General features: G+C 50.4%; 1 protein-coding gene across 3 annotated transcripts in view; it reads left to right on the top strand.

Moving 5' to 3' along the window:
• Nucleotides 1-11,073, top strand: part of LOC144474365 (rho GTPase-activating protein 20) — a 72,955-nt gene extending 61,882 nt beyond the window's left edge. Inside the window, exons 1-8 of one of the 3 annotated variants that reach the window (XM_078189132.1) lie at nt 2,039-2,188; nt 4,111-4,299; nt 6,192-6,347; nt 6,430-6,647; nt 6,775-6,901; nt 7,351-8,012; nt 8,089-8,387; nt 8,685-11,073. In XM_078189132.1, coding sequence (XP_078045258.1) covers nt 2,129-2,188; nt 4,111-4,299; nt 6,192-6,347; nt 6,430-6,647; nt 6,775-6,901; nt 7,351-8,012; nt 8,089-8,387; nt 8,685-9,823 — 2,850 coding nt within the window. In that variant the 5' untranslated portion in view covers nt 2,039-2,128 and the 3' untranslated portion in view covers nt 9,824-11,073. Of the gene's footprint in view, nt 1-2,038; nt 2,189-4,110; nt 4,300-6,191; nt 6,348-6,429; nt 6,648-6,774; nt 6,902-7,350; nt 8,013-8,088; nt 8,388-8,684 lie in introns of those variants that run through there. The other 2 variants (XM_078189131.1, XM_078189130.1) reach the window with 2 other exon arrangements.
• The last annotated feature ends 976 nt before the right edge of the window (nt 11,074-12,049 follow it).

Genomic DNA, 12,049 nt, shown 5'->3' with positions numbered 1-12,049 from the left:
ATATTAAATGGCAACGAAATAAAATGAAATAATATAAGGTAATGATGATAATAAATGTAAGATATTAAATAACATAATAACATAAAGTTATAATAACATAAACTATAATACAGTAGGATACTAGATATTAAATATTAGAATTAAAATTCTTGATTACCATAAATATGAATAGTATTAATCTTAATATTAATATATACAAATGGAGAGAATCTCTTTATTATAAAAAGTTTAAATCAGATTTAGAACCGACAAAAAAAAAGAAAAAGAAAAGCAGTATACCGAGATTTGCAAACGACGTGTTCAGTATTCGCGATAAATTGGAAAATGCCCGATTTAAGACCTTTCCTCGATGTTCGATCGAAGTAGGCTGACCCGTGTCCGAAGCGAAATTCCAGGGCCCGTGAAACAACGCCGGGCCCCCGGGACTCGTGACTCGATAACGATTATCGAGCGGCGATCGAGAGCGTACACGCCGTTCCACGGCGTTCCATGTTCCCGGAGCTATTCCTAGGAATGGAACCCGACGCGCGCGCGCGGCGCGGTGAAAGTGTGCGAAAACGGGCCCAGAAACGGTGTCGGTATAAGAATGCCGGTGCTTGTAAAAGTACGGTGTCGCTTTAACAATGACGATGGGAAACGGAACGAAAGAAAACGAGAGGTGCGGAGGGGGGAAACGAAAAAAAAAAGCCAGCCGACTCGCGGTACCAGAAAATCAAAGGTTCGACGTCAATTATCCCGGTGAAACTGCAATCCCTCCCTCTCTCTCTCTCTCTCTCACTCTCTTTTTCTCTTTCTTGTTCACTTTGCCTCCACTCGCGTGCTCGCTACATTTTTAAGCAATCCCTCCAAGTGGATTCTTTCGACAACTTTCTTGCAATTCGCGAGGTTAAAACCTATCATTAGCATCGACGATTTCACATCTTAACGCATTAATCGTCGCGCTAACGACCACGATCTGATAAAATTGAAGTACTTCGTTTAATTATAGATAAAAGTGGAAAGTACAGTTTTCTGTGACGCGAATATACTTTTTGATTAAATGATTGGTAAAATGCTGAAATAAAATCGAAGTGATTCCTTTTCTTTTTTTTATTTGAACCGATTAACATCTGTGGACGGTTTCACGAGTGAAAACAGATCAGAAAGGTGTATAAAAAATTCTATAAAATTAACATTGAAAAATTGATTAATTCCTCGATTGCTTCTTCAATATTCTTATATCTCATTCAAATAAAATTAGGAGAATACGATAAATCGGTATAAAATTGAATTTCTAAATCTGAGCAAATAATTCTGTGACTTATATACATCGATGAAAAGACAGTCGGATTTTTCAACACGATCTCCACTAACCCATGCTATTTTTCTAGCAATTATTATAATCTGAAGAATCGATTCGTTTCAAAAACACCTCAGTATCGACACTTTAAATCGTTCAACAATTCGCTAAAAATAGAAACTTTTTGAAACGACCCTTTTCAAAGGCGGCGCTAAAAATATCGAACAACCAGCTGCTGGTCGCCGATACGCAACAAGCGACGCTTTTAGATACAAACAAGTCTAGCGTTAACAGAAAATCGTGCAACGGCCCGAGCAAATCAAATCACAGAGCAATCAGCGAGTCGGATCCCGGTGGATCGTTCTATCCGGTAGAAAATCGGCTCGGTTCGCGGAATCCTCGAACTTCGTTCGCCGCGAGTGAAAGCGAAAGGCCGATAAATAAAGTAATAAAAATTCTCCGGGCTCAACCCAGGCTCCACGGAACAACCAGTGGCTTCGGTTCGCGAGAAAAAAAACGTCGTCGTCGAAAGGAGAGACGTATTTGGTTACGTTGCTCGGATATCGTCGAGACGTGTTCGAGGGCCGTATAGGTGAGAAAATCGGTGACACACGAGTGGAACCCCAGCCTCCGCTTCTTCGCGGCTACTTCCGGTGGTCCCGGTGACTCATCCAGCCGCGAAAGATGCGCCAAGGAGCGCGCGCGGAATCGAGCGCTCTCGAGCGTGTTCGAGCGTTCAGTGTCGGTCGCGCGACTCGAGCAACCGGTCGCCGCCACGCTTCTGCTCGCGAACAATCGCGCGGGAACGGTGCCCGGAGATCTGTAAACGGCCGCCGGAGGAACATCGATATGTTCGAGAAGTACGCGAACGTGTTCGCCGACGAGGGCTACGACTCCGATTCGACTCTCGTAGGTATACGCGCGAGTGTCGCCGAGCGGTTCTCGGGATATTTTGTGAGAGGAATGGGATCCTCGAGCAACGACGAAGACTCGTCTTCCATTCTTCGTTTCTTAACCCTCTGCGGTCGAAATTTAAAATAATCTTTAAAATATAGTGACTACAGTGACGAATAAGTATCGTAAAAGTAAACCGTCTATCTTGTCCATACACAGAAACTTATTACTCTTTTATACAAACACAGAGAGCTAACAAAATTAACAAGGCTACCAGAAATTGATAAAAATGATTACATACAATTTGCACCGTATCAATCGATGAATATCGATCGCGTAAAGGGATAACCGAAACGAACGCAGGATCAGCGATGGCTTGCATTATCCTCTATCGAGCTGTTCCATAGTAGCAAGTCCGCGTCGTTAGCGGCCGAACTTAAGCTAGGATTACCGATTCGTGCTGGGTTTACAGATCGGATCTCGGCGGAGAGGAACCTCGGGGCTCGTTACGAAAGCCGGCGTGGGCGGCTTGGCTCTCGCGGGGGACAGCCTGCGTGGCGGCTCACGCGCTCGCATTTTAATTGAAAATTTCGAGCGGCACGCGTGTATGTGTGCCCGTGTGTGTGTGTGTGGGAGATCGCCGCTTGTCCGTGTGCCAGCCGCGGAAGCGTGTTGCGTCGAACACCGCGCCGATATATTTCCGTCGATGTCTCAGCGAGAACGGGGCCGGACGAAATCGGAGCGGATCGCGCGCGCGGAAGCGTGGGCGGTTCTGTCGCGCGCGCGTTGCTCCTTCGATAAACAGTAGCGAAACCCGAGCACACCAGATGCGAGAGAACCACTTTGCGCGTTGCCGGTGAATCAACGGTGTGTTCTCGCAGTCGGGCCGCGTAAAGACCGCGCGCGCGCGCGCGCGCGTCGAATAGTTGCTCGATGAGTCTAGGCTTTAATGGACGCTAGAGCACCGCCGGCTATGGTTGTACGCTGAATTATTCCGCAGCGAGGATTTTCCGCGATGCTGCGCCCAGTTTCTGACGTTCCGAAACCGCGTGTTTGCCAATCGTTTCCTCTCCGCGTAGTGGCAATCGCGCCGGCGAGTGCGCGTTGCCGTGAGCAAGGTTCGTAGGAACTCTCTCTCTCTCTCTCTGTTTATCGCTCTTTATCACTCTATCGTCTTCTCTCTCTCTCTCTTCGGCTTGCGCAAACATCGCATCGATTCCTCCGACGGAGGCGATTACGTACCGTTTCGGCCGAAAGTTCGCAACAAAAGATAATAGTCTTAGAGTACCAGCCGCGAAAACGTGCGCGCAGCTGGGATTGTGTTGACTGGCTGCATCGGATTAAGACGCCTTAAACTCCGAGGCTTCGCGCGGACGCAAGATTGCGGAACGCTTGCTCAACGTCCCATAAATCAATACGTACCTAATTGAGTTAGGAAAGTGAAATTGTACAGAAAACGGGGGATCAAAGCGCGAGCAACACGGCCGCGCCGATCTCGTGTTCGAACAGCCGGAAATTCCACGGAAACGATCCATTATCTTACATTGACTATTATTTCACTGTGGAACTTTTAACCCGAGAGAGAGTATTTCAGTGTAAACGATGTTCTTTATCGAGATATTTTTCTGAAGGATATTGTCACATCTTTTAAATTTACAGGGTCAATTTACGCAAGTTTCTCTGCTGCGTCTCTGCGGCGGCCATTTTGTATATCCGGAACGAAAAGTCTTACAATATTTTTTATTAGTATAAGCATGGTCAGTGAAAATTTGAGAATAACAAAAGGCTATTTCGCTATTAATTTTACAATATTGTATCCTAAAAAATCAATTTCTGCAGAACTTTATACTAGAATGCTCCTCTCTCGATTTACTGTATATTAGAAATAATTTCTAAAATCGTCTCTAACATCAACAAATTGTCTCGATTGGTTGCAGGTCCAGAGGCTGGCCGAATACGAGAGGTACCTGGGCCAGGAGGCGAGGAATCTGGTGGAGAACGGAAGCGGAAGCGTCGGCAGCGGCGCGGTGCTGCAGCGCGGCCAGCTCGAGGGCGATCTGCACCGCATCCAGGAACTGTTCCCCGGGGATAATCTGCGGCTGCACGAACGAGATGTCCTCACAACGGTACGCTATTATCACGCCGAGACTAATAACAACCATCTTGAGGATCTCGTTTTCTCGATCGCGATGCGCGGAAAAATCATCGTAAGATCGCGAGGCGCAAGCGGAAAAATCAGCGTAGGATCGCCGGCGTTTCCGGTGGAAACGCGTCGACCGTGAGCGAGAAAACTTTGCGGGAAATGGTTCCGGCGTTTCTCACGGGGAACAATTTCCCCCCCTCGCCGACCGTGGAAAGTATAATTATTAATCCCGGCGCGCATACGCGGGAGCTTGGTTTCCCACGCGGGGCTCGTTGGACAGACGAAACTGTCTCCCTTTTGCGCGACGGAAACTGCGGAACGCGGTCGAATGAAATTACAGGGGTCGGTTGCGTTCCACTGTAGTTTCGTTTTCGGGGTAAATCGACGGTTAAACAATTTGGATAATGACCGCGTATGTCGCTTTACGGTATTTGTTAAATTATTGACGCTAAATCTATGTTAGCCAACTTGGACGACTGCCTATGTCGCTTCTCTGTGTCTCCGTACACATTAAACATGGCAATCGAAAGGTTAAGATATGTATTCAATTATTCCCCATGCAACTATAATTAGCGCAATATAAAAATCCGTCCATTTCGCCCAGCAGAATAGACTTAGCGTCAATCAATCGCCTTTATAATATCAACAATTTGCGACTGAAAAAAAAAATGATAGCCGGTGATTTGTTACCAGCATGGTAGGCTTAGCGTTAATGCAATATAACGTCGCCGGTGCACCGAGGTAACTCTGGATCGTTTGTGATCTCTTTGTTCCAATCAGTCGTCGTCCTACGTGCGTCAGCCGCCTCGCTCCGCCGATTAGCATACTGGGCGTAAAGAGTATTGTCAAGAGCAGGGATTGCGGTCGGTCGATCCGTACGATCGATCGATCGTGGAAGGAATCGGGAGCGGCGCGTGAAACGCGTGCTCGCGTTTTCTCGATGCCTCGCAGTCGCGGCTCGCGCGCGGTACGATGATGGAACGTTTCCTCGAATCGCGGAGAATCATCGTCGTCGCTCCGCTGCGGATCTCATTAGCATAGGCGATAACGCAACGGGTCTGGTCGCGCGGCGTCTCCCGGTGTCTGTTCTTGTGCCGTGATGGATGGCCGCGCGCGCGGTGTTCGATTTCGTAAGAGAAAAGAGCCGGAGACGGGCGGCTAATAGACGACGTCGGAGCGGCGTATGCTAATCAGCGGTGCGGCTGGTAATTCCGTGTTTCGTGGGTCCGCTCGACCGTATTTGGTTGCGTTATTTGTCAGCCGGTACCTTTCGGCGTGGCCTCCCGCGCGGCGTTTGACGTCGTTTGATGCCGCTTGACGCCGCGGGAGCAGAGATCAGGGATAATCTTCCGGAGCCACGGGTGACGGTCTCGTTGAACTCTGGCCTCTAAGATGCCGGTGGATTCGAGCCGGTTCTGTCGCAGCCCCTGCGATCAGCAACCGGTCGAACGCCGACGATCAGCGGCCGGCCGTTCGCGCGAAAATTTCGAACGGGTTTCGAGAAGGCGGCGCGATGCCTCACTGTCGCGCCTCGCTCCGTGAAATAATGCTGTTAAGTCATCCGAAAGTTAATGCGGCTTGGCACGTTGGCGTCCGGTTATTAGCCGCCCGCTGCGAGGATGATAATAATTTATGTCCTAGATCCGAGCATCAAAATTGGTCGTTACTTTGTGGCCCTCGAGGTCCGCGGTGTACGCGGGACGACCGGCCTGGACTGCCGGCGATAATTTAATGCTAATCTCCTGGTCGTCGGCGGATCCCTAGCGATAACCCCGTTTCGATTCCCGATAAATCGATTTCGCCGTCCGATACGAGCGCCGAAGACGACTTCGCCTAGCACCGTGTAGTACAGCAACTTGGTTATGCGTGTTTCAGAAAATGAAGAGCCTGATCCGCAAGAGGAGCGGCGGGAACACCGGAAGGCTAACGAGAGTGCTGTCGCAGAAGTCGTTGAATGTGTCCAGCAACTCGCCAGCACCTAAATCCCCGCCAAGGACGTTCCTTCTGGAGACTCCGGTTCAGTTCACCACGGTACGTTCACCGATCTACGACGACTAGAGCCGCGCATAAAAGTCCGTCGAGGATTACAGTAGGCATTTGCCGATGTTCGCAGGGCGTCCAGTCTCAGGAGAGACACCTGTTCCTGTTCTCGGACCTGTTGCTCATAGCCAAGGCCAGGAGCGGGGGCAACTTCAAGCTGAAGCAGTCCGTGAGGATGAGCGAGCTATGGCTGACCGCCGGGCACATAGAGGACGTCGCCGAGACGAGCAAATCTCAGGAAACGAGCTTCGTCCTCGGCTGGCCCACCACGAACGTCGTCGCCACCTTCATGTAAGCGATTGTCCGACTCGTCTGGACTATTTGACTAGGCTCGATCTTTCGAGGGTCATCGAACCTGAGGAGACCAGCCGTTGAATTGGTCGATGCTGATCGGGGTTCTTTCTATCTTCGATTGCAGGACCGCAGCAGCCAGGGATCTCTGGTGGGGGCGTCTGACCGAGCTGGTGCGAGAGGAGAGCATGAAGGAGCCGCCGGACACGAACATTCAAGTCGTGTACCACGACAGCGACACGAGCACGGAATGCGTAAGTGCAACCGTCTCCCCTACGCGACGGATAGACAGAGCGAGCGGTCACGCCTTCGCGGTCCATTCTTGGCACATCCCCGAGAGCGTACGGTTCGATCCGGGCTTGACCTTCCTGGAGACATTCCTGGCCGCTCGAGAGATGCCCCTTTTGTATCGCTGACGTCAATGTCGAGTGGATCGTTCCCTCTAAAAAAGAGCCGTCTATATCTTTTATCGACGCGCGGGCCTTCCCCCGAGCCCCTCAGACGGGGGACGTTCATTATATTGACTGGCGCCGCATTTAAATACACGCGAGACGTGCTCTCGGGTCCATCATCGGAGGACTGCCCGCGTCCCGCCGCGAAGGCTGACCGCTTTATATACGACAACCCTTTTTAATCGCGGCTTATTCTTCGACTCCCCGAGACACCTGGCCATTGTCGGCTCACATCCGTGTTTCTATTGCAGTGTAAGACGATAATGGTAGGATCGGAGATGACGGCGGCGGCCTGCGTGAACCTGGCCACGAGGCTGCTGGACCTCCAAGGCCCGTTCCAACTCTGGGCAAGGACGTCGGCGGACGAAGCGCCCTATCCTCTGATAGGCCACGAGAGACCGTTCGCCGTTAAGCTGTCCAATCTCAGACACACCCTCTCCGCCGAAGAAGGCTTCGACTTGGAGCACTGCAACAAGAGCGGCCATGACACCTGCCACTTCATCCTCAGGCCCGTGCCGAAGTCGCCGGTCAAGAAGAACAAGTCCAAGATCACCGGATTACTCAGGAGATCGTTGTCTCTGAACCCCAGCCTGTTCGGCGTGAACCTCTCCAGGCTGGACGAGAACGGTTTACCGAAACCGGTGCTGGTCATGCTGCAGCAGCTGTTCGCCAAGGGCCCGTTCACCCAGGGCATCTTCCGGAAGTCTGCGAACGTCAGGATCGTTCGCGAGCTGCGCGATCAGATCGAGTCGACGGGAGACCCGAGCTGTCTGGAGGACGCGCCGATAATCGCGGTCGCGGCTTTGCTGAAGGACTTCCTGAGGTCCCTGCCCGATCCTCTTCTGACCTCTCACCTCTTCCCGCTGTGGATGGACAGCCTCGACACGCCAAATCCTATCCAAACAATTAAAAAGTAAGTACGAAGGGACATGGTTGTTACAGTGAGAACAAGTATAGAATGGTGGTAGGCTAACGCGTTGATCCTTCAGTATTCTAGATAGACTGCCCAAAGCAAATTACACCCTCCTGTCGCACCTGATCTGCGTGCTGCATCACGTGGCGCGGAGGTCGAAGCACAATCTGATGTGCGCCAGCAATCTGGGCGTCTGCTGCGGTCCGAGCCTGCTCTGGTCGAACAATCCTTCGGTGAATCAGAGCAGGGCTATACCTACTCTGACGGAGATGCTGATTCGACACTGCGAGGTATTGTTCGGCGAAGGAGTCACGCAGCTCCTTGGCGAGGAACGCAGCGACAGCGGAGCCGAGGAGAGCACCGACAGCCTTCACTGTGAGTAGCCTTTCGAGTACACCTTTGATCGATCGTCGGTCGAAAGCTTCGCTGCCAGCGTAAAGGTAGAATCACGTTAATAATCGCTATTTAGTAGGTGACACATCAGTTCCCTCTTAATAACGGAGTTGTGAAACCTCGACCGGGTAGTTCTTCCAAGTGGACCGTTCCTTGACCGCTAATGATATTAGTGTGGTTTTACCTTAAAAATCGTACGTGACGCGTGCCGTTGACTGTCTGTTCTTTTGCGGTGGTTTGATTCTGTCACGGTTGACTGAGGAGTTTCTCTCGTTGCAGCAGGTGGGCTTTCCCTGGACAGCCTGGACCTGACGGAACCGCCGCGGAAAGACCACATGTCCCTGTCGCGGGACTCGGGTCTGACCCTGTCGGACTGCCAGCTGTTCATTCCAGAGTCGCCGGTGGGCAGCGAGGACTCGGCGGTGAACGCGTCCTCGTCGAGTTTCGACAAGTCCCTGGGGAAGGATGACAAATCAGCGAGCAAGTCGTACATCCGCGTGTACGGCGGCTGGGAGGAGAGGATAAACGGTTACACGGCCGGCAATCATCACTCGGGCGGCGTCGAGCACGGATTCAGGGACGAGAAGAACAACGTCGGCTATCCAAACCCGAACTTCCAAAGGCAGGACTGGCTGAGGGCTCAGCTGAAGAGAACACCGAGGACGAAGCTGGACGAGCACGACCATCGAAAAGAGAGATTCGACGAGAAGGATATCTACGGCAGGGAGTTCCTCAGACAGGACTCGATGAAGGAGAACGTGGAGAACTGCAAGGACATTTATCGGAGCTCGCAGCTGGACGTGACTCGCGACATCTGCACGGAACGAGTCTCCATTCACAATTCGGAGCAAGACCTCACCGTGGAGTCCTCGCTGTCCGGCGATCGGTACGAGTTCAAGAAGGAAAGATTCAGCGAGTTCAAGAAGGTCAAGTCCGAAGTATACGTGAACCGAGAGTCGCCGGTCTCGCAGAACGGTAGCTATCATTCGGGCAGCGATTTGTACGAGTTCAAGAAAGTGAAGAGCGAGATCTACGTGAACAAGGAGAGCACCAGGACCGAGAGATACGAGGCGGACAACAGCATATATGGGAACAGGGACAGGAGCAGCGAGATCTACGGCTCGAGGGAGCGAAACGATCTGTATTCGTTCAAGCAAGCGGAGGCGATCGATCTGTACGGCGACGAGGACGAGGAGGAGGAGAGGACGTGGCCCGACACGCCGCCGCCCTTGCCGCCGCGACTCAGGCATCTGCCGCCGGTGCACATGAATCTGGAGGACAGACACAAAGTGGCCGGTAGGTCAAGGTCTCTGCCGCCTCCGCCGCCCTACCGACCGCCCCCGCAGCCGCGCGCCTCGGTCACAGGGAGACACTTGGGCTACGGGAGATCAGTCGTCGACGATGAGAGTTACGTATGAGGGAATGTGCAGCGAGAGGAACGTTGCACCGCGACCGAATCGAACGAGAGTCGCCGAAAATCGTGAGACCGTTCCGTGTTCGTCGCGACACGAAACGTCTCGTCGTGAAACTCGGGATTCGCGGACCCGTATCCAAGCCTGTGGAATCTCGAGATTCTAAAGCGACTCGAGGAGACCGCAAACACGCGTTGGCTCGTGTGCGCGCGGTCTCGTTACGACTGAAACTAGTCCAAAAACTGGAACGCACGATATATCCGGGACAATAGCGTTTCGTTATTATTAACATCGTTCGTCGTCGTCGTCGTTGTTGGAATACGAACAAATTGTTGCGGTGGATCGACACGTAAACGGGTTACGTTCGAACAGAGTCAAACATTATTGCGCGCCATCGATCTTTTGGCGGTTCTTAGCGATAGACATTTTTTGACTGTTACACAGTGATTCAGGGTGCTTCCACGAACCATAATAGGTTTTCTTCTTCTTCTTCCTCTTTATTTTTTCTTTTTTAATTAGACATTCATTATAGAGAGATGTTATATCGTTAAGTATAGACTGTAGCGGACAAGACTTTCCGTCGAGATGATATTATTCGTAATGATTTTCATACGCGAGCGAGAGTAGTTGTAAAGAATTATATTGTACGTGTACATGCCAGAATCTTCGTGCGGAGCAACAAAGAAAACTGTAAAACCGCCTCCGCGTGCGCTGTCCTGTAGATTGTCGAGAGACCGAGACGTTCGCGAACGCACATCTCATCGTTAAATTGTATCAAGACCGATCTTGCGGGCTCGTTCCGAGTCAACAGATCAACGCGTCTCATCGATTTTCCCTCGGCCCATCCCCCCTGTACATTCGCGTCTCAAATTCTCTCCCTTCCCCGTTTCTATGAATTCTAAACGGATACCTTCTGTTCCCCCCGTCTCTTCTATTACTTATTAAGAGTTAGAGCGTATACATTGCGTAGTGTGCTTCGAATGCCAGAGCGCGGATAATGTTAAGGCAAATAAGATATACACCAGAAAGTTGTCGAAAAATCGGCGTACGATTTTGTTAAATCGCAAAGCCGTGAGTTTTGTTCTCGTTCATTGTAAATACGAGTAAATTGTAAACTGTAATCTTTTATATTCGCTAGAAAACCGTATTAAAACGAATACGCACGCCCTATGCAACGCCCGTAAGGTAAATGTATACTTCTATCTAAATTATACGACATGCTATGAAAGGTTAAATATATTTCGTATTTTATACAATCGCGCGTGTCTCGTGTGTGTTTCTTTCTCCAGGCATCTTCTAAATATTCATTTCCCGTGGCGCGTTACGTGCACGGTGTGCCGTATCAACTTGTATCGTCGCGGTATTCTTGAAAATCGTCGAACGGATCTCGCCGGTCGTTTCTCGTCTCTTGTTCTCCCGTTTCCGGTTCGTGTCAACCCGAACGCGCGTTTCCTGTTCCGGTAAATTGTTTATGGGGAAACGGTGACCGCGCTCCGCCGTTCATCTATAAAAAAAATGCAACGTGAACCGATCTTGGACTACGAGGAGTTCGCTAGTCTACAATTAGACAAACCGGTACCCGATCTGAGAGTACGTGCACACAACCAATTCGTCTCGTATCAAGTAACCGATCGATTCATAACCTAACCAAATGCGTCCCTAGAACGAAGAGCAATTGAAACAGCACAGTGTGGATGTCAGTTTGGAAAAACGGCCGTCAGAGAAAGCCTATTATCTATTAACGTAAGTAAAAACGTTTTTATGCAAACTTACCGTTCGAAGCTCTGTTATTCTTCAAATTTTTGTTACACGCGTCGGTAAAACAGCTCTCCCACTCTCTCTCCCGTTTCTCGTGACGAGAGTTCCGGGTCGCAGGACCACAGTCGGTATCCTTGGAGCCGCGTAATAATAGTAATTTCGCGCGCGCGCTCCCTCGACAAATCATTCGGCGAAACCTTGAATCGGACTACGTAATCCTCGCGCGATTACCGTATCAAGGTTGCTCGTCAATCAATTAATTTTCTCTGCCAGGCTAAATAACGGTTACACAGAGACGCCGATCATCTATCGTTACACACATACCAATGAAAGTTCTAATTAAGATACAACCGAAACTACCGAAAAATTGATAAAATTATTTACCCCAAAAAATTCCGAATATTTGCGCATCGTTGTTGCGCCTGAAGTCTCTCGCGCGGATGGTAATCAACGAGCACGATTCAAATATTTAAT

The sequence above is a fragment of the Augochlora pura genome, chromosome 8, assembly GCF_028453695.1.
Source record: "Augochlora pura isolate Apur16 chromosome 8, APUR_v2.2.1, whole genome shotgun sequence".
Classification (NCBI taxonomy): Eukaryota; Metazoa; Arthropoda; class Insecta; order Hymenoptera; family Halictidae; genus Augochlora; species Augochlora pura.
This window is presented reverse-complemented; position numbering and strand designations above follow the sequence as displayed.